Source organism: Vanellus vanellus (assembly GCF_965231255.1).
Source record: "Vanellus vanellus genome assembly, chromosome: 5".
Taxonomy (NCBI): Eukaryota; Metazoa; Chordata; class Aves; order Charadriiformes; family Charadriidae; genus Vanellus; species Vanellus vanellus.
In genome coordinates this window covers 56,374,072-56,394,747 of record NC_138910.1, presented here as the reverse complement: position 1 = coordinate 56,394,747, position 20,676 = coordinate 56,374,072, and the positions used below count along the sequence as shown (strand labels likewise).

Here is a 20,676-nt window from a genome sequence, read left to right as displayed (position 1 = left end):
AATCTACCAGTGTCAACAAAACAGAAATTTCCAACAGAGAAAGAGGCACAGGATAACTAAGAAAAGAAGGTACAGCTTTCTTTTAATTGATTCATAGCTCCATCAGTAAGCCAGTGTGAGAAGGAAATAGCCTGTGGAATATGTGTTTTGCAGAGCCCCGAGAGACATGTAGCACGTGAATTTGGGGCTACAATTTGCCCACACCTTTCCACAGGCTTGCTGTGTTGCAGCATAGTTGTGGTGATGATCTCTGTGGTGATGTCAAGAAGACAGAATGTGAATGAGGATAAACGTTGCCTGTCAGCAGAGAAATCCTGCCCCTGGATGGGTGTACCATCTCCACACCTTCACCAGCAGCACCCCCTCACCTCAGGGATATGAGAGTACCAAACATCAGAGCAACCTGATGGATGCTCTTGCCCCAGCGTACAAACAGAGAGGCATCAAGGGCTCTCCAACAGGCTCCTTCTTACCATGCCAAGAAGGACTAAGCCCACAATCTTTTTGGAAACGTAACTTTGCAGGATGGAACTATGCCTGGTTTTTTATCAAGTACATGTGTTTCTGAGCACCCATATTCGTATTTGTACAGGCGTTGCACCTGACAGCATCACACAGTGGGGCTCCAGTAGACTAAATTAATTACAAATAGTCTTTCCAAAAGCACTTTATGCAATTGGAATAATAAAAAAAAAAGATATTGTTTGTAGCAAGGCTGTGATTTGCAGGTTGAAATCCCTGTTGCTGTACAGGGATTGTGTTGTCAGTGATAATAACTGTAAAATACCCTTTTTACTTATCCGATGGATTCCAAAGGAACCACAAGTGACAGGACTACAATCTTTAATACCTTACTCTTCAGCTTTATAGAAGATTTATGTGCAGCCAGAAGACTTAAATAAAAGTTTACCATCGATTCAACATTTAGTGTGGTACAGGAATTAAAGAAGAGTGTCTCATAATATATTCAAAAAACCACACAAGCTATTTCACAAATAGGAGGGTGCAAAATTATTTTAAACAACTTTGTATTTCTTTTTAGTTCAACATATTCATGTTATGCCATAGTAGAATATTTTGTTTTCATGTAGCAACATTCCTGAAAAATGCTTTAATTTCATTGCAACTGTTACTACAAGATCTACTGTTTGTATGGGGCATTTCCCAGTGTATGCATACCTCTATTCATCTCAGAAAAATGGATAAGCTGAAAAAAAGTTATATGAGGGGATGTTTTTAGGAAGCCTTGGTTTCTAAATACTATTATTTCCCAAGCTGTTTAGAATAAATATTTATAAGGAAATCTTTAAGCAGGACCTAAGATTAGAATCCTTTGGGGGAAGACAAGTCCTTTACATTGATTTTAAAAATATAACGGCTGATACAACTTTTATAAATATCAGCAATCATCTTTGTTCTGTTTTCTCCTGAGCTTTTCTATCTTGGTCTTTCTCAGCTTTAATTTTTAAGTAAGGAACTGATTGCAGTCAATTCTTCTGCTTCTATTTCTGTTTTATCTGTTCACGGTTATGTTTTTATTAACAGAAATTGTTAGCAGTTTCAAATGGCATACAAACTTTCTTGAGAGGAAATACCTGTCAAGGTCATTAAATGCACCGCATCGATAGATACAGATATGTTCCTGAGCTGATTTCGGCTCCCACTGTAGCTGCTCCATCCTGGTATATCAATTTGTATCACATCAGTTTGTGACAGACACAAATCTACCTGAGAAGGAGAGTCCTCCAATGCTGAAAAGCCTCTTGTTTGAGACTGGCCATATGGCCATAACCCAGAGAAAACTCATGCCACATCTGAAATGTCATCCCAGCCAACTGTGCTAAGGGAAAGGCACAAAATGACATACAACTACTTTTCCTTCCTTTGGCATCCTGCATTAAGCAGAGCTCACCCAAGACCCCGAGGTCAAAGACAAAACTTCTGTTTCTCTTCTTTTTTTAACTGATTCTTGGGGGGCTGTTTTCTTGTTTACATTCTAGCAGTGCTTTCTTTCTCTATGATATTGGTAATGTGACCTTTTTAATTTTATAAGCACTTAACTTTTTATTCCATTTCCAAAGCTTTTATATGTTGTTTTAATTTGCCTGCCTCATGGACAAATGAAATTTTCTTAACTAACACCATTCCTGTTACTTTCTTTTAATTAGACAACAGGCTCTGTCTCGGGGACTTTCTGGTTGTTCATCCTACAGTATACAGATTTTAAAAATTGCTTTCTGAAAGTGGAAGATCCATTCTCGTTTCTTTTTCACGATATGTCCTGTTGCGAGTTAATTTAGAAAGAATATTTTGGCTTCCCTGATTCACATCAGTACATCCCCAAAGAAGACGACTACTAGGATAAAACAACGTTTCTGTGACATTCTGTATTTTCTCCTACATCTTAAAGTATGGGGGGTTTGGGTTTTTTTTCAGTGCTGGTTGATCCAACTGCATCTGTTTGCTTTTCAGACTTTAATTTATGTTGGGCTGTAAACTGTCCAAGTAACAATTTGAGTGATGCAGCAACAGAAGGTGACCCAGATTACACAACACTGTACGCTAATGCCAAGTCTTCTTGTTTAATGGCAGCTGCTCAAAGCTTTGTCTTATTGTGATTCACATTTAACAGACACAAATCAAACACACTCCTCAGACAGACACACATCCCGCCTGTCTTCATTTTAAACATGTTCAAGAGCTCCTGCTTTTCATAAACATATATCAGCCTCACCAGCTGAGGCCATTTAGCCTCCTTGGCTTGTATTTACTCTCAACCATCTGACAAAATTATCAAGGAAACCCATTGTGACTTCCAATATTTTGCATACTTCTGTTTATGTGGAAGTTTGCCTAGAATATTTATAAAAATAGTTGGACTTTTATACTCCTTCATAATGGAGATATTTAGAAAACCAAATATATCACAGTTGTTTAATAGCTGATTTCTCTAGAGGTTGTAATTAAAAATGCTTATATAATAAAGCAGTGGGTGCCACTAAAATACATAACATGAACAGCATCAGCAAAGAATAAATTAGTCTAGATTTTAATCAGATAGGTTTAAATTTACTGAATGAATAGTATCAAAACGCAGACTTTAAAGCATAAGTACAGTTTTAACAGAACATTTTATTGCTATACTTTCAATACATGAAGCAAGGTATTAAACATGCTTTCATTCTTCATTAAAAAAAAAAGAAAAGTTTAAGCATAAAGATCAGGAAAGCTATCATGCAACGAGTTCATACAACTTAGTTTCATGGACAAAATCTTTTTGGCATCTCCATCAAATTTTTAAAACCTTCTGACAACAAAAGCTTCCTGTTAGAAGCGCACGTCTAGCCATCTACCCAGAGGACATGTCAGAACAATAAGAAAAAGGGCAAATCTTACTTTTTAAATGAACGAGCAGCAAAAAACCGAGGTAGAAGATGAGTAGAGAGTTAATTCTTGAATGAGCCATATTCATCTTGATAGGACATCCTCCGCGGAGTTGTCTGTTGTCCAAAGGGCTGGTGCTGATGCTCACTGCTTTCTCCTCATCTCTGAAACTAAGGTAATACCCAAGGCACCCAGTCCCCTACAAGCCATCTTCGCCTGTGCCCCCCATCAGCCTGTTCACTGCAAACCTACAGACTTTGATTCAAAAGGCAGTTGCGCTTGTTAAGGTTTTACTTTGGCAGGTCCGAGTGATTTTTCAAACCTGGTGCAGATTTGTCTGCGAGCTGGACTGGAGTCTTTCCCCGGCTCTCTGCTGCAGAACCGTGCTGTGAACGGTGCGCTCTGCCTGGCTGACACCGCACAGCTCATAAGGCACAAAGCCCTTTTAATCTTTCAAAAGGCATCACACATTATCTTCTGCTAACCCTCCATTACATCATACTCCTCCTGGTTCGTAATATAAACACTTTGTGCTTTCTTGTGTGAAGGCAGCTGACAAGCACTTTCTGCTTACTGCATTTTTCTGTATCTTACCTCATTAGCACATGAAGTAAAAAGATGAAACATCCCCATTCTCAATATAGTTTTTTATAGTTAGATATTAGCCGGTTCTCTTCCACAATCTTTTTTTTTTTTTTTCGGTTTTGTTTTTGTTGTTATTGTTTATGCTGGATTTAAATGCTTTTGCCAGCACTAAAAAGCATAATAATTAGCAGCTGGCACAGGTCCTGTGGGCTTCATCAGGTTGTGTTGTAATTTTGAACCGCCCGTAGAGAAACCAGTCAGTTACAGATTCAGAAGGTAAGATCAGCAAGAGAAAGGGATGGGGGCAGGGGATGGACTCCATTTCTTTCTAGCCAGAGCTGGCTGGTGCTGGTACAAGTGCAATGAGTCTGCCCGTACTCGGGGGAGCTTTCCCCAGCGGCCACGGCAGCACAGCACTGTGGCTCTTCACCGCTGCATGGCACAGGCGGTGCCCTGTTTCTGCCCAAAGGTGTCTCGGTGTCTAATGCCCCATCTGTTGATTACAGCTTTGTTCACAGATACTGAAGCCTTGGCCTGGGCTAGCAGAAGGGAAAAGGAAGGAAGGCAGCGCCAGCCCCAGCAGCAGATATTATCTTATCTGAAGATAATACCATCCCGGTACAAACTTTGGCCTTCTGGCACCTTACAAACCCAGGCATTCAGTTTGTATGTTTACAGGTAAGCTATACCATAACAACGATTGCTGTAGCATCATTCAGGTTCTGAGGCCAAGAAAGACATGGCAACCTATCCGGCAGTCCATCTCCTCTTTCCGTCACCTTCACTTCTACCAGCCCTCCTGGCCCTTGGCCCTCAGGGCTTCTCGCTCGCTCTCCTTGCCACAGTGCAGAGACCAGGTGTTCCCAAACCCAGGAACAACCCTGAAAAATCTGCTCGGCCATTGCTTTGTTATAGTACTGTAAAACAGGTAATGCTCAATAAATTTGGTATTGTCTTTTTTCCTTGACAATTCAGTGGAATCTTAATCTCCAGTTCAGGAAGCCTTTGATAATGCATTTAATTTTACACGTACACTTAACTGAACTAAGCACAGACTTAAAGTCAGGCATATGCTTAAGGCCTCAGGTGAGTAGGGAGCAGACTGTTCGTGCCAACATGAATTTACGACTGTTATTTATATTGGGTAGGTATTTTCACATCCACCCTTTCAGCTCAGTGAACTGAAAAATTTTAAAATTTCTCCTGCTGCAAGGCCCTTCCTTCTTTCCCGCCTCCTTCATGTGCAACTGCACTCACCCACTGATAACCTTGTGGCACATCTTTTTAGACTCTCTTCTGCTCCTCCTGGCACCAGGACCTCTATGGCCTCTGCATCTCAGGAGGCCTCCACCCACCCTTCCGCAGGCTGAGCACCAGCCCGGGACCCTCCAGATCCTCTGAGCCCCCCCCAGATCCATTCTTCAGGGGGCTTCAAAAAACCCTGGTCTCTCCAATGGCAACCCAGGCTGGATTTCCTGGTCAAATGTCGTGAATTATGAACAGGACGATGAATTAGGTTCCTGGCAGAAAGTACTTAGATAACTATGAAGTTAAATATAATTTAATGGCTAATTGTATTTTTCAGCTCTTTCTCTTTTAGTAATCCCCTTTGTTTCATATGTACATTTATAGTTGTTTGGATGTTTTCCTCTCTGTTTGCCATCTGTCTATTTAGTTTCTGTTTGAAATTATCTAGTAAAAAATATAAGCATTACAACACGAACATGAAAATACTATTCTGCCGTCTGGGAATTCTTCTGTTGGGCTAAATTATACAGTTGAGCTCAGTTCTGATTGCCTGTTTTAAGTGCATTATTACTTAAGTTTGTTACTATATAAGTTACTTAGAAGAACAACATTTTCCATTACAATTCTGAAAACTTTAATTTTTTTTTGTGGAATTAGTATCAAATTAGGAATTTGATACTTTTTATGGTTGTTATAACTGCTGATTAAATTAATTTCACTTTTACTAGGGAAACACTGTGTACTAATCTTGAAGTTTAAAATTGCGGAAGGCATACTTGAATCAATTTTTAGAATGCATCTGGTCTGAAGACTTACAGATTCAATATACCAGTCATTTAAAAAAATAAATCCTTTGAATATAAAGGTAAAGAGCCAAGATTCTTGGTATGACAATATGAAGTTTTCATTTATGAGGAATATATGGTAAGTACTGCAATGAAGCAGTCACACCTATTAAATCTGGATGTTTTTCTGAAAGTTATTCAAGTATGTGCAAAATCTGTGCTCTGAGCAAACCTTTCAGTCCTCAGACATGAAGATATGCCACCAATCTGAGAACATAACTATATTGTGTAAACACATGTGTTGACATAAGAATTAAATAATTTGCCAAGTAACCCTTTGGCTAATCCATATAGCAAGTATATGAACAAATACTAGGTCTTTTGAAAGTTCTTAAGATAGAACTGCTTTCAGGACAGCCAAAAGAGCTGCTTTTTCACCCTGTTTAACTCTTAGCTCTGCATTTCTCAATGCCTATTTCAAATGCTTCTTCTTCTTCATGAGCTATTCATATCCCAGAATTCAAAGGGGAGCAAACCAAATTAACTTCCCATTGCCCCAATTCCTCGAAGTTGCCTACAGGAGAGGGTTTGGATTTCTGCAGCGCTGGTAATTCATGAGCATCGTTTGTACGCAGTGAAACATAACATCTAAATGTGATTTCCATACTTTCTCAGTATAGCTTAGATTTTATGAGATTCTGCAGTCTCGTAAGTCAGAGGCTATGCCATTTTCTCAGGGAAAAAGGGTTTGCGTTGCCATTTTCTTTCACTTAAGTGCTGCTTTTTTCCATTCTGATTGCTTCTTTGCAATAATTACAGTGTGGCATCAGACTATACTAGTCAGTGTCATGTCTTCTAAAATATTTTACTGCAACTCTGGCCAACAAACGTAGTTATCTAACGTCTTTTGTTGCCTGATATAAGCCCTGTTTTCAACTTTCAAATGACAGCATTACTAATTAATTGTGTATTTTCTGCCTCTCACTGCTAGGCATGTTGTTTTCTAAATGTTCACTGTTGCTCCAATTTAAAGGGCATTTTTTATTGATGCTATCCTATGCCTTCTAGGTCAAATACAATTATAGGTGATTTTCTTAAGTAATTGGCATTTCTTTTCCAGTCTTTAAAATGTTAGGGTAGTTTTAATCGAAACGATAAAACGAACAGAAATTAGAACAGTTAAATAATTCATATAAAATGTAAAATTCCTTTGAGAGTGGAAGACGTGAGTTTACAAAATTCTTGTTGCTGACTAACCTGAAGCTTTTATTAAATCCTTTTTGTTCACTGGCAATTAAAACCATGGTAATTAGTTAGGAGCAGGTGGGTGATTTCATGGAAGGATGAAAGAGTGACTGAGCTAAAGATAATATTGCCTAGAGAGGTTGTGGATGTGTAAAACTCAGCTGGACAAGGTCCTAGGCAACCTGTTTGAACTGGACCTGCTTTGAGCAGTTGGTTGGACTAGAGACCTCTGCAGGTCCCTTCCCATCCATATGATCCTGTGGTTCTCTGAATATAGCACCAGGTTTTCTACACAAGCTCCAGCCTATATTAGCGCAGTCCCCAGTTTTGTATACCTAAGGCAGAAAGCTTCTGCTTTATAAAACAGTGCTTATTTTTTCCTAAGATCTTTAGCTTTTATTCCTAGCATTCAGCAGCGCTCCTTGTTTATATCTTCTCCTAAGTTCTTGCAGAGTTTCATCACAGGTATGTGCCACTGTCCACCATTGGGAGAATTTCATTTTATGAAAAAGTATGGAGCACAAGAGCATGAAGTCACTCATGTCTGACATCGTGTTTTGGGCATTAAAACACATTCGTAATTCTTTATTGAAAACTCAGGACAACGGAGTTTGCTAGAACAATGGACTTGATCAGATTGTCTTCCTGTTTATGGTACTTGTACCTTCTTTATGAGACAGCTCATAGATAGCATTTTTTGTTACCTTGTAACTCTTTGGGTAATTATGAACGAACAAACCGATGGACAACAGCCAAACCAATGTGAATAAGGGCTGGCTAAACAGTCTTGTGGGTAGGGAGTTGTATTGTAACAGGAAGTTATTTACCTCATTAAAAAACCACTATCTATTTGCATTTTAATTAGGCACCTTGCAACAAAACCAACTATGTGCATTGATTTCCCACAACACTTGCAAAGTTAACTGCCTGTAAGTGACAACTGGAAACTCCCTGGGCTCATGCTTTTCCACAGATAAATATTTTGTGATTATATTTAACTTCTTATGTTAGCATGCAAATATTGCTTCTGAGCTGCTTTTTTTGTTGTTATTAGTGTGTACAAATCGTTTTTCCCCCTGAACTCTTGCTTTGCTCTTTTTATTCCCCCCTTAGCCTAAGTAGCTCTTCAAAGCAGAACATTTTCTTCCAGAAGACCCAGCAGAGCACAAGCTTCCAGTTCTGCCAATTTGCAGATTATAAATGTTTTTATGAAACTGAAAGGCTGTATTTGAAAAGGCAAAATTATTTTGCAAGATCCACCGAGCCCATTGCTTCCTTAAACGTAATACATTTTTTTGAAATTATGACTACTTTATTACTTCTCCACATAACCATTTTCCTGCTAAGTAATGAGGGTTTTGTACCTGCAAACCTAAAATATAAATTTAACCAGAGATTACAGAACTGTCAAGTCGATTCACTCAGGTATACCTAATTTTGGACATGACAGAAATGGTGGGAGTGATAACCCAGCCACCGCTTCCAACTGTATATTCAACCACGTGAATCTGAAGCAGTGGTTGCTAGCACCTTCTGCTCCCTCGTGGTCAGGCACTAGTTAAGGTGCGCGCTGTTCAAATTATTGCATTTCCGGCGAGGAGTTTAAGCTGTTTGGTTTTCATATGAAGTCTCTCCTGAGTATTTTACACTTAGATAGGCAAAACAAATGACTCTGTAAGGTACGACAGGATTCCCCTGGGACCTGCAGAACTCAATAGCGTATGATTCACTTATCCACATCTTTGATGAATTTTTGCAAAATAACACGTTTTTACCGTATCGTGTGTGGTTGATATCACCAGGGAAGCAATTTCACTGTCAGATGAATGCTAGGTCAGGCCTTGTCAAGGCAGATGAAAATTTGCAATTAGTATTCAGTACCTTCCTGTTAATGAACCGTCTAATCAGGAAGTTTCTGTCTGTACCAGTAATCTTCCTGTCAGTGTCAAGGTTATAGGAGCGCTTGACAAAATGAGGCAAATAGTGTTTTTACAAAAGCACTGATATATTAAGTGCTAAACATTGTAAATTTACTTTTTACCTCTACACTTTTCACTTCAGCAGAACAGACACGTTAACAGACTTACAAATCCTCTTCTAAATCTCTTTTTTCTTTCCTTGAGAACGGGATAATTCAGATACCAAACCAGAAAGTCCTAAAACTGTAAGTATTGGAAGTAAATTGAAAACCCCATCTGCTTCAGAGGAGATCGTTGTATAGGCAAGCAACAGTTTCAAAGGTATTTGGAAGCGATCTAAACTAGTATTTTCCACCACTTCACCTGAGTGGTTTCAGAAGAAATTCAGACCCAACAACTCCAGCAGGCAACAGTGTAGACGTGGAGAAAGCAAGAATCAGGAAGGCAGGGTTAGTAACCAAGGCTGGTTGATTTTAACACATATTATATACGTAAACACTGTACTTTCGGTAAATACGGTGATTGTTCCAGGGAAAGGGAAGGATGATCGTTACAGTTGCGTGGAGAGGCTGTGAAGGAGGAGATGGTTCTGTAATTCTGTAATTCAAATTCTGGACTTCGGAAACACCCTGTGTTGAGAAAGCTGACAACCTACTTGGTTTCACAGGCTGAGCACTGAGCTGGGGGCCAGGGAACTCATTCTTTCCTCTGGTCTGCCTTACTGTGCTCGCAGGTGAGTCAAGCAACATTTGTTTTCAGTGATAAATCATTTTGAGATACTGCAGTTTGCCACAGAAATGCAAAACACAGTACTCATCAACAAGTAATGTTTGTAACGGGCAAATAGAGAAGCTTCTTAATTTTTCCTGATCTCTAATGTCCTTTATAATTTCTTTTTCTCTATTCAGTCATTGTATTGACTGTATGAGGCAAGGTTTTGAAAAGCATCTGATGATTTGGAGCTCTTTTATTTGCAGGTTTCCAGTTGAAGGATGTGACTTCCAGAAAGTGCGAAGCAAAAATTCCCTGCAGGCATCTCTGAAGTGTCTCAGTGTGGGTCCTGGCAAGTGCTAAATTCCTCTTGGAAATCTTGGCCTCTGTGCTAAAGTATTAGATAATGTTATGGGAACAATAGGTAACAGTAAGTGCCCCAAAGGGATATCAAGTTCCTGCTAAGTATTGGTTAAGACAGCATTCATCTTAATGCTAATGCATTTCTTAAAGGCTGCAGTTTTGTACCAAACTAAATCCTGAAAGATTGTCAGTTTGAATTATATTGTTCACAAGGTAAAATGAAATATTCTGGCTTCCAAACTTGTGTTGATTCAGAATATTTCACACCTATTTTAATCACTAGTGGTGATACTGACCTCAGTGAAGATGATATTCACGTTGACATGATGTCACCATGTTCCCGTGCCAGTGAAAGGAAAACATCCCCTGGGTGGAGATGACACAACCTGATCTATAAGCATCATGTTGGATGCGAGAGGGGAAAAGAGTGCTTGTTACTACTGGAATTGATTTATATTCTGTTAGCATCCAGAGGGCCCCTTAAATCACCAGGTGGTTTCTTGCTGAATTAAGTTGCTGAACTGCATCTTAAATTCTTTTGGGGCGGCATGCTGAGTTCTTTGCACAGGCTGAATTTCATGCAGCGCTTTCTATTTTCCTAGGTATCAAGACTTTTTGACTTTTTTTTTTTTAAGTAAAATAAGGCATTTTTATAGTAACTTCTTTGAATACAGTGAAAGCCTGGGTGAACATGACTGTTGTGCACGGACAGCTGTTGAGAAGTCTTGTCTTAGCACCCACATTTGGACTTTAGCACTGACATTCACCAAACATCTTATTGTGGGACTCAGACTTCTAAATCTGAGCCCCTGAGTTTCTGGGGTACAAGAATTTCTAAGCCAGCACTTCTAAGATGGTTACCACTATCAGAGAGATACCATTTTGCTATCAGAAACTGTATCTTCAATGCCTTTATTATAAGCAAGATGTTTTGTCCCATAGAGAAGCACCTACGGGAAAAGATGTATTCGCAGTAGCAAACGAGACGTCCTCACAGCAGCCACCACCTGAAGGACTGTAAGCGTTGCAGAAGCTCCTTGTGTCGGCAAGGTAAGATTTACTCAGCCTTTCAGCTGTGCTCAGAATTGAGGACATTAACCACTGGTGTGGCAGAGCAAGGAGAAGCTCCATATCCCCACAGGACTTTTGAAGGACTTATGCTTCAGGTCCTCAGCTAACCCACGGGAACAACTCGCCTGAAGAATAGTTGTCATGGTTTAACCCCAGCCAGCAACTAGGACCACACAGCCACTCACTCACTCCCTACACACACACACACACACCCACACACCAAGTAGGGTAGGGAGAAGAGGGAGAAAAGGAGGGGAGGAAAAAACTCATGGGACGAGATAAAGACAGTTTAATAGAACAGTAATGGAAGAATAAAATAATAATAACAACAACAATAATAAATAATAATAATGATAAAAGAATGCACAAAATAAAGTGATACAACACAAGCTGCTCTCGCCACCCGATGACTGGTTGCCCAGCTTGTCCCGAGCAGTGATTACAGATCCCTGCCCCGTGGCCAACCACTATTTATATCCTGAGCATGATGTCTACGGTATGGAATATTCCTCTGGCCAGCTTGTCCTGTCTGTGCTCCCTCTCAGCTTCTATGGGAAGCTGAAAAAGTCCTTGATTTACCGTAAACATTACTTCGCAACAACTAAACCACTATGTGTTATCAACATTATTCTCATACTACATCCAAACCACAGCAGCTACTAGGAAGAAAATGAACTCTATCCCAGCTGAAACCAGGACAATAGCAAACACTGAGCCCTTTTGAAAATGTGCCCCTGTATGTTGCCCAATGGTAGAAATGAACTGTAGTCTAAAGACACAGCTCGTACAGCTCACTCTTTTCTTAAATAAGATTAATCAGAGTAAATTAAACAGTCTCTGCTCGCATCTGACTACTGAAGAATGGATCAAACAAGAGCCACGTTAATCCTGACCCCCTCCATTCCTGCAGCAGCAAAGTCAGACTTCAGAATTAATTGAATGAAGTAGATTAATATAACACGTCCTTATATAACAGTCTTTTTAAATAAGGTGGGAAACCAATAACCCCAAAGTAAATAATTACACCAAATTTCATTTTGACATGGTAATCGCAATTGGCTAAATGGTCAAGAAATGGAATTAACTTTCTGAAGGCTGGGCATGCAGAACTTACTGTATTTGCTGTTCGTTACATTAGAAGCTATGGAAATAGCTAGCTGTTCTGTTATACCTCAAACCAAACCAGGACATTAGTCTAGTTGACTGCAGTATTTGTGTTCACTTAATTTGACTCAAACAATTTGGCATTTCTTTAAGACCCTTCTACATGTCAGAAGCCACACTGATTCTGAAGATAGGTGTTGCACTTGTAATTCAAGACAGGAATAAAAATTTTTGTATGTGGCCAAACTTGATGCAGTTCTTTAGCAATAATAGAAGACAAATTTATCCTCTCATATTTATCATAAGCAAAAGTAAGCACAATTGTTTTGGACTGTATACTACTGTAAATGTGAGAGTAGTTTTCCAAAAACTGAGCAGGAATATGAAGGTAGATGGTGATCTCTTTTAACCATACAGTCTTTGAAGTGGAGTTGGCCAGGAATTTTTGGAGCTTTTTAGAAGGAAGAGGGTGGGGTTTTGTGCGTTTTGGTTTTGTTGTGGGGTTCAGGTTTGCGGTTTTTCTTTCGTTTTGTTTTTTTTTAAACTGTCTTTTATTTAAAAATTGCTGGAAAAGATGTTTTGAAAATTTTAAAAGGTATAACCTCCTTGCTATTTTTTTTCCTTTGGCCAAGTACAGTAATTTTAAAGTTTTTTCAAAAGTTTGAAACCAACCAACCTTTCAAGTAACCCAAGCCACTTCTTATATAAAGTATTTTCAAGGTAATAAACAAATATTAAAGATTTCAATATGTGGTTTGGTTTGGCAAAAGGAAGATATTTTCAGAGGAGAGGAAAGCATTCTTACTCCCAGATTTACTTAGAAGTCTCTACTCCCTATCTTGACTCAAATAAAATGCACTAGTGTAAGCAGAATTTAAAAAAAAAGCTCGTAAGAGAAAAAACAATAGTGGATCTTTAGTATGTGAAGGCACCCAAGGACCTGTCAGCCCTTTCACCACCGAACCTAACAGTTCTAAGAGCACCCACAGTCACTGTGGCCTAGATGGGTGAAGCTGCTCTACTGTTAGCAAATGGAAGTGTCGCACAAAACTCAACTACAGAAAAGGATATAAGCGAGTGTAACTCCTGCAGAAGGAAAGCCTCTAGCCTTTTGTTTAGAAGTGTTACAGTGCCCTGTCGGTTTTTCCTAGTAAAGGAATATTAATTTAAATACTGTTTCTCCCCTTCAACTATTTTTACTGGGAAAGCGTGCTTCTTTCTAAAATGAAATAACATTAATCTTGGGATAACAACTAACCACGCCAAAAGAGACATGTACAACTGGTCATAATGTTGTACCGAAATTCACTGAAATGGGTTTCGCTCCAGTGACACCCCAGGCAGCAAGTTGGTTTTATCCATTTTTAAATTTGGGAAGGTCATTGTTACAAGGTGATTGTTACAGGATTATTTCATAGAGGTGGGGGTTGACCTCTTCTCACAAGTAACAAGCAATAGGACAAGAGGAAATGGCCTCAAGTTAGGCCAGGGGATGTTTAGATTGGATATTAGGAAAAAGTTATTCACAGAAAGGGTTGTCAAGCATTGGAACAGGCTGCCCAGGGAAGTGGTGGAGTCGCCATCCCTGGAGGTATTCAAAAGACGGGTAGATGTGGTGCTGAGGGACATGGTTTCGTGGTGGTTTTTGCAGTGTTAGGCTGATGGTTGGACTTGATGATCCTAAACGTCCCTTCCAATGACACCATTTGATGATTCTATCATTCATAATGTTTCACTTTGGAATTACTACAAGAAGACATTATCCTGCTATTGTGTTTATATTGACATTTTACTTACTCAGTTGTCATTTAATTGTTATGTATTTTTATTTTGGTTAGTATGATTTTTTTTTAAATAACTTTCCTGTAGAGATTTCTTGCAAAAGCTTCTTTGCTGACTGTTTATGCATATTGGATCACTAGCAAAGCAGAATTAATTCTGTATTTCTGGGGGTTTTATTTTAGTTAAACATTTTTCTGTGCTGTGTGCTTGCACAATGCATGTTCTTACTACTGCTTTTTTGACTGGAAGCAAGTTTGTCTTGCTCCAGGTTTTTAACAGTGGCTTCAAAGAATAATTAATTTACTTATAATCTGCCTGTTAATGTGAGAACCTAATTATATTTTCTTGGGAAAATGTTGTAATTACTATTCAAATATAATTAAGAAATCAGATAATGAATGTCACCTAAAATAAAAGACGGTCCTGAAATTCTCACTTACACTATAGTGATGCTTCAGAAACAGATGTAATGCTTTCATTATGTAGTGTTTCTTTCTTATAGTGAGCAGAGCTATACAAGATGTAAGCTTCATAACCACAGCCTTTCATCCTGACTGTAAGTAAACTGGCAATGCATCATAGACTATGTAAATTGGGCTCAGGCAAATGAACAACGACAGATAAAAAATGTTCATATAACCCTAAAACTTCCTTCAGTTTTTATAATCGAGTGTCTTTGGGAAAAAATGTATTGTAGATTATACATACCTTTAACTTCATAATTCAAAACAAACAGCATCTACAAATTATATGGATAGTGATTAAGGAGCATACAGAATAGCATTTTAGTCTCCTCCTACCCCATGAAGCACCCTGCCTCTCTAGCAGAGAGATAAATTTTGATTGCCTGACAACTGTAACCACATGAAGGTTCATCACGAAAGGAAGGTGAAAAGCTCTGGAAAGCCTTGATAAACACTGAGCTGGTAGGCCTATCTGACTACTTCTAGCCATGCCTGCAATTACATAGCGGGTATTATTTGAGGACACAAAGGTTTAAAGGCTGCTGCTAATTTGTCAGCTTCCAACAAAATCCTACTGTCAGCCTTCTAATTTTTTATGCCATTCAGAAATTTCTATGCAGTATACTTTATTTCTGAAGATGTCTTCAATAGTGAATGTTTTTTTTCCTCCTACCGACCACATTGTTCACGAATGTTTCTATACGCATATATAGCTGTATTTAACCTGTGCACCAAATTCTGCTTCCTACTGGACAATGTAAGCATTCTGCAAGGGCATGACGGTATGGTTCGAACGCGACAGTGTCTGCCACATCCAGCTCAAGCGGCCGTAAGTTGGCTTTGATAGCATGAACAGAGGTGCTGTAAGTATAGCAGAGGTCTGCTCTGACTTGGCAAAGGAGCTGCAGGTGAATGGGATGGAGAGGCGGGTGCCAGAGATTAAATAATCTGTTTGCATTGCACCATACCCTAAACAGGCTAGGCTGGAGAACAGGAGCAGGGCATTTAGGTCATGTGGAACTTCATGTTTATGTAGTTGGACTGCTCATAATATTAAAGAAACTTTTAAACTTGGTAATTTGGAATGAGTTAGCTATTTCAATATCTCTTCCTTCTGTCATCACAAGCAATACATTCCTTAAAACCTGGGAGAACCATGACTGAGTGCTAACCTGAACAAGAATGGTCCTCGGCACTCTCAGTGCCTCATTTCTTCAGCTCCAAACAACCCACACAGTAAACTAGTCAACCCCTCCGTACATCAGTCTAATACTATGTCAAATATGCTCTCAAGTTTCAAAGTCATTTGAGTTGAAGACTCTATATTCTTGCAAGTATACTAGATAAAAGACCTAGAATCTTAAGTATAAATCAGTACAAAGCCTTATCTGAGGCTTTTCATGGCAGAACTCCTAACTTCACGTTCTCTATGAGTCTGAAGAGCTAGAATGACCTTTAGGGTCCTGCTATGACAAAATATATATATTAAAAATATTAGTGTTTTCACTAATTGTGAAAATTGCAAAATGCAACTACTTTTCTTAGGGGTAAAAAACCACAAATGCCTATGGAAAGGGTGCAGAGAAAGAGACTGGAAAGGCTCTTACTCGTATCCTGTGGCCCAACAAACAGCACCAGGTCTGACCGTAACAAAGCCCCAATTACCTAACTCTAGGGGAGGAGAGCTGGCATTTCCCTCTACCCAATGATTTAATTGGACCTGTCAGCCAGGGATAATTAGTTTCTGGTTGACTGAAAAAAGTGACAGTGACATCAGCTCTCTGCTACCCTTCATTATTGAAATTCTTGTTGTATCGTAATAGTGCCTCAGCACACAGAGCGCTCCGGCAGCATTTACAGGTCTCTCATCGTGCAGTGCAATGGAAATGCAGCAATGTGAGACGCACAGAAACCTTTTCAAGTTGTTTACCCCATATGTTTTCATAATATGAGGCTTTTTGAGAGCCAAGATTTTTTCTGTACAGAAAAGCCTGGTTTTGCTTGTTTTACTGGAAATTTGATAATATTGTTGCAGTCATGATGGTCTAAGGCTATAAACAAGGCAAGGTTTATTAGGAGAGGCAATACATTTTATTAATAAAGCTGATATGGCTGGGAAAAAAAAAAAAAGATGGTTATGGGCACATGAAGCCTTCTTACAGTTACGTGCCCAAAGCTGGTCTTGTTTTAGTTCAGACAGTCACATACGCCATCTGAACTAATAACAGAGATTATGTTTCTCCCCAATTTTTGCCTTGCTTATAGGAAATACCTTTTTGATGCTAGCAGTGCATTACGGCAAAAGATTTAATTTGTTCTGTTGAAAGCATGGTCCAAAACAACAGAAAATTGATGTAAATCCTTGTTTCTTCTTTGTACAGCTTCAGGCAGGGGGTACAGTTTTAATTTGCAGTGATTTTGTAACACTGCTTGAGAATTGCACCAGCAGAGGGGAAGACCAGGTATTTCCTCCAGTGTTATTTTCTTTCATTCAGCATTCCTTTCACTCTCCCACCTTTCCCCTGGGCTGCCAAGCACTAAGAGATCAGGTGGAGCAGACAGGGAGGACATTGCCACAAGCGCTGGTAGGAATGTACATGGGCAATTTCTCTCTACCTAATTTCCAGCTGGTATATTTTTCAAAGTGTAAAGGGAACGCAGCCCATCTATAAATCTACCTGTAGAGCAAGACTTGTACCTAGTTTAGACTTAACAAACTTAACAAAACTTCTGTATTATTGTGACAGCAATGGATTTCTTGTTCCTGGCCCCCGCTAATTTCACCTTGGGGCTGCACCGGAATAGCACTCCAGGAGGAAATCTGCTCTGCGGAGTTTGTAGCTGTACAGCTCTCTGCAACTTCGATGCCGCATTAATCCCCCAGAAAAAGATGGCAATGGCCAAGATCATTGTTATTCAATCCCTGCCCTCCAACAGCACCCTCAAGAGAACACAGCCCAAAAGCGGAGGTACAGCGCCTGCCCTTCCCTGTGTTAAGCTCTTCAGATGGCGTGAGGCAGGCTGATACGGTAAGAGTGGATCTGACCTTCTTCTCTACACATTTCACTTGCTGCACTTTTAGAGAGGAAACAAGAGGAGAAGCCTGATCAACAGGATTCACATGCCAAACATCCATAATAGTACGACAAACCTCCAGTTGATTAGTGCACCAGAGAGACCCGAATTGAGAGACTGGGGTGGTCTTTTCATGGCCTATTTGAAAGAATTTCTTGGCAATGGTTCCAGCAATGGACTTTATTCAGCACTGTTGGCTAGAAAACTTGCTGGAGTCTCCAGACAATCTTATAACCCTTTCACTTCACAGACTAATTTAAAACATTTGTGTGTATGTGGTGACTGGCAATAAAACACAGAAAAAATCTCAGACTAGAGGAAGTATAGGCTTTGTGGGTTCCTCTCTAGGTCCCACACATCACTGACACATCTGGGAGACAAAAAGGATGAATGACAGTATGGGTTATGTTTAAGCAGTGTCATACACCGTGAACCTGTGGCAAATTAGCTCTAAAATTCCTAGAGCAATTGACATTTACCTTAGATAAACGTCATGGCCAAAGTGAAGGCGGCTGTTTAGAAAGGGATGTGAATGTTTATGCTACTAGATTTATAACTGGGTACTTACAGTGAACAGCTGTTAAAGAATATATTGGGAATAAACTGAAATGACTCTGCCAGGTCTTAAAACTTGCATGGTATTTTTTGTAATTTTATTTTTGTTTGGTTGGCAGCTAAGTCCTTAACATCAGAGTTGATTCCCTGTCTGCTTATTGTTTAAAATTGTATTTGATTCAAATATCTGTCACCCGTATCTCAGAAATGAAGATTTTTGAGCTGGAAAACAAGTATTTCAAGATGAAACCACCTCCCTCCAGCACCAAACCCTCTTGCATAAAGCTACTTCTTAATTTCTAAAATTTCAAGAATATTTATTTGATAAATATACTATTTTCTTGGATAAATCTAAAGAGTTGCATTTGCAAATTATGTACAGTCTCACATAGGTGAGCAAGTACTTATTCTTTGATTGATGCTGTCTCTAATTAATGTAAAAGTCAGCCTTTTTATCTATGTGACAGATATTCTATTAACTGGCAAGAAAATTTAGCATGAATAAGCATTGGAACAGAAAGGATTAATAGAGTTAAATTTTGCCTGTACCACTTTAACTATAAAAGAATTAATGCTGAAAGAACCATAATGACCTGAGAGTTCAAGGACATTTTGTTTCCAGAGCATAATTATTGTAGCAACGCCAGCCATGGTAATGGATCACTTAGCATTGTATAATTTTTCTTTGAACTAAATCCTTCATGGAACATAAAAAAGCAAAAGAGAAAAAGTGTTACCTAGGCTTGTGCTAAGTCAAACTGCTTGATGAACTTGTAGACTTTGGCAATTAAGACAGATGTAGGCGCTTTGTAGACTGCCAAGAACCCCTATAGTACTCAACACAGAGTAAATAATATCAGCAACAAAGAAGTAACAAACCAGGTAGTTACCTAGAGGAAAAAAAACAACCAACAAATCCAGCAACACAGAAGAAACAAATGACAGGGTCGAAGACACTGAATTTACTTCTTAAAGTGCAATGGGAAGAAAATTACGACTGGGCCAAAGTCCATGCTGTAATGTAAAGGTACAGATTCTACCTATTTTGTGGGGAGACTGGATGCCAGCTCTCAGTTCCGGTGATGGAAGTAATTATGCCCAGAATATTTTTGGCCATAATTCTTCACTTTTACACCTAAGGACGGGCATTAAGTTTGTTTTAAATGGGAATAGATGGCTTCTACTAGCAATTCAACTTCCTGCATTTGAAGTATCTCCCAAGCATATGCAGAAATAGAAAAGCTTAGAAAAAAAATAGGTATGCGGAATAACTGCCTGAATTTTTCCATGCCAGGGAACAGGTATGGAAAATTCTGGTCCACGGCAATCTAGTAGTTACAGACTGAAAAACCTGAATCCCACTATAGTACAATGAGAACAAAACAAGTCTTAGGCCTGTTCCATGGAACAGTTTCCTATCTTGGTTACCCTAGCTGGCAAAATTCTCATCAAGGTTGCATTTTCCTTATTTCACTCATGAAAACTTGTAGAGCACGTAGCTTTATACTTCCAACCTGAAGATATTTACTACGGAATCACTGAGACCCAAGAAGCCAGTTACCTGGCTAAATGTTTTTCACAGAATCATAGAACGGTTTAGGTTGAAGAGGACCTTGAAGATCATCTAGTTCCAACTCCTTGCCATGGACAGGGACACCTCCTACTAGACCAGGTTGCTCAAAGCTGCATCCAGCCTGGCCTCGAACACTTCCAGGGATGGGGCATCCACAACTTCCCTGGGCAACCTGTTCCAGCGTCTCACCACCCTCATAGTGAAAATTGTGACAGTATAGCAACAATCAGGAGGTAAGAAATGCTTTGAGAATTTTCAGTATTTTTATTGGAAAATGCAACACATCAAAGTCATGCAGTGTTTATTACGCTAAGTGACAACCAGTATCAATTCACAAATTATACTCAAAAATAGAGAACACATGCTGTGGAATTCAGTTTAATCCTGCGTTAACATTATAGTTCCTCTTTAAAGTTCTCAGAAAAACAAACTCGTTTTCAGCATCATGTTGTCACCAGCAATTAGTTATCTTTGGAAAGCTAAAAATACAATTTATAGAAGGACGAATGTCTTCTGATATGCTGATGAACTGCACCCCCAAGTGGATATTCTCCTGAGCCGTTGGGTTTGCCGGCTTTTTGCCATTCAGAAAGCACAAAAATTGGAAATTTTTGCAAAACATGTACACAAAGTCCTTCAAAATAGAATCATAGAATCGCTGAGGTTGGAAGGGACCTTTAAGATCAAGTCCAACCATTAACCAACCCTGACAAAAACCACTTCTAAACCATGTCCCTAAGTACCACATCTACCCTTTTTTTAAACACCTCTGCAGATGGCGAATCCACCACCTCCCTGGGTAGCCTGTTCCA

At 39.3% G+C, this 20,676-nt stretch overlaps 1 protein-coding gene across 1 annotated transcript in view; it reads right to left on the bottom strand.

The window, feature by feature from the left end:
• The window catches only part of CRB1 (crumbs cell polarity complex component 1), a gene marked incomplete at its 3' end in the record, with an annotated part of 110,729 nt that extends 107,245 nt beyond the window's left edge, over positions 1-3,484 (bottom strand). Inside the window, exon 1 of the mRNA XM_082483578.1 lies at positions 3,397-3,484. Within this exon, the coding sequence (XP_082339704.1) occupies positions 3,397-3,472 (76 nt within the window). The 5' untranslated portion in view covers positions 3,473-3,484. The remainder of the gene's footprint in view (positions 1-3,396) is intronic.
• Positions 3,485-20,676: the final 17,192 nt, after the last annotated feature.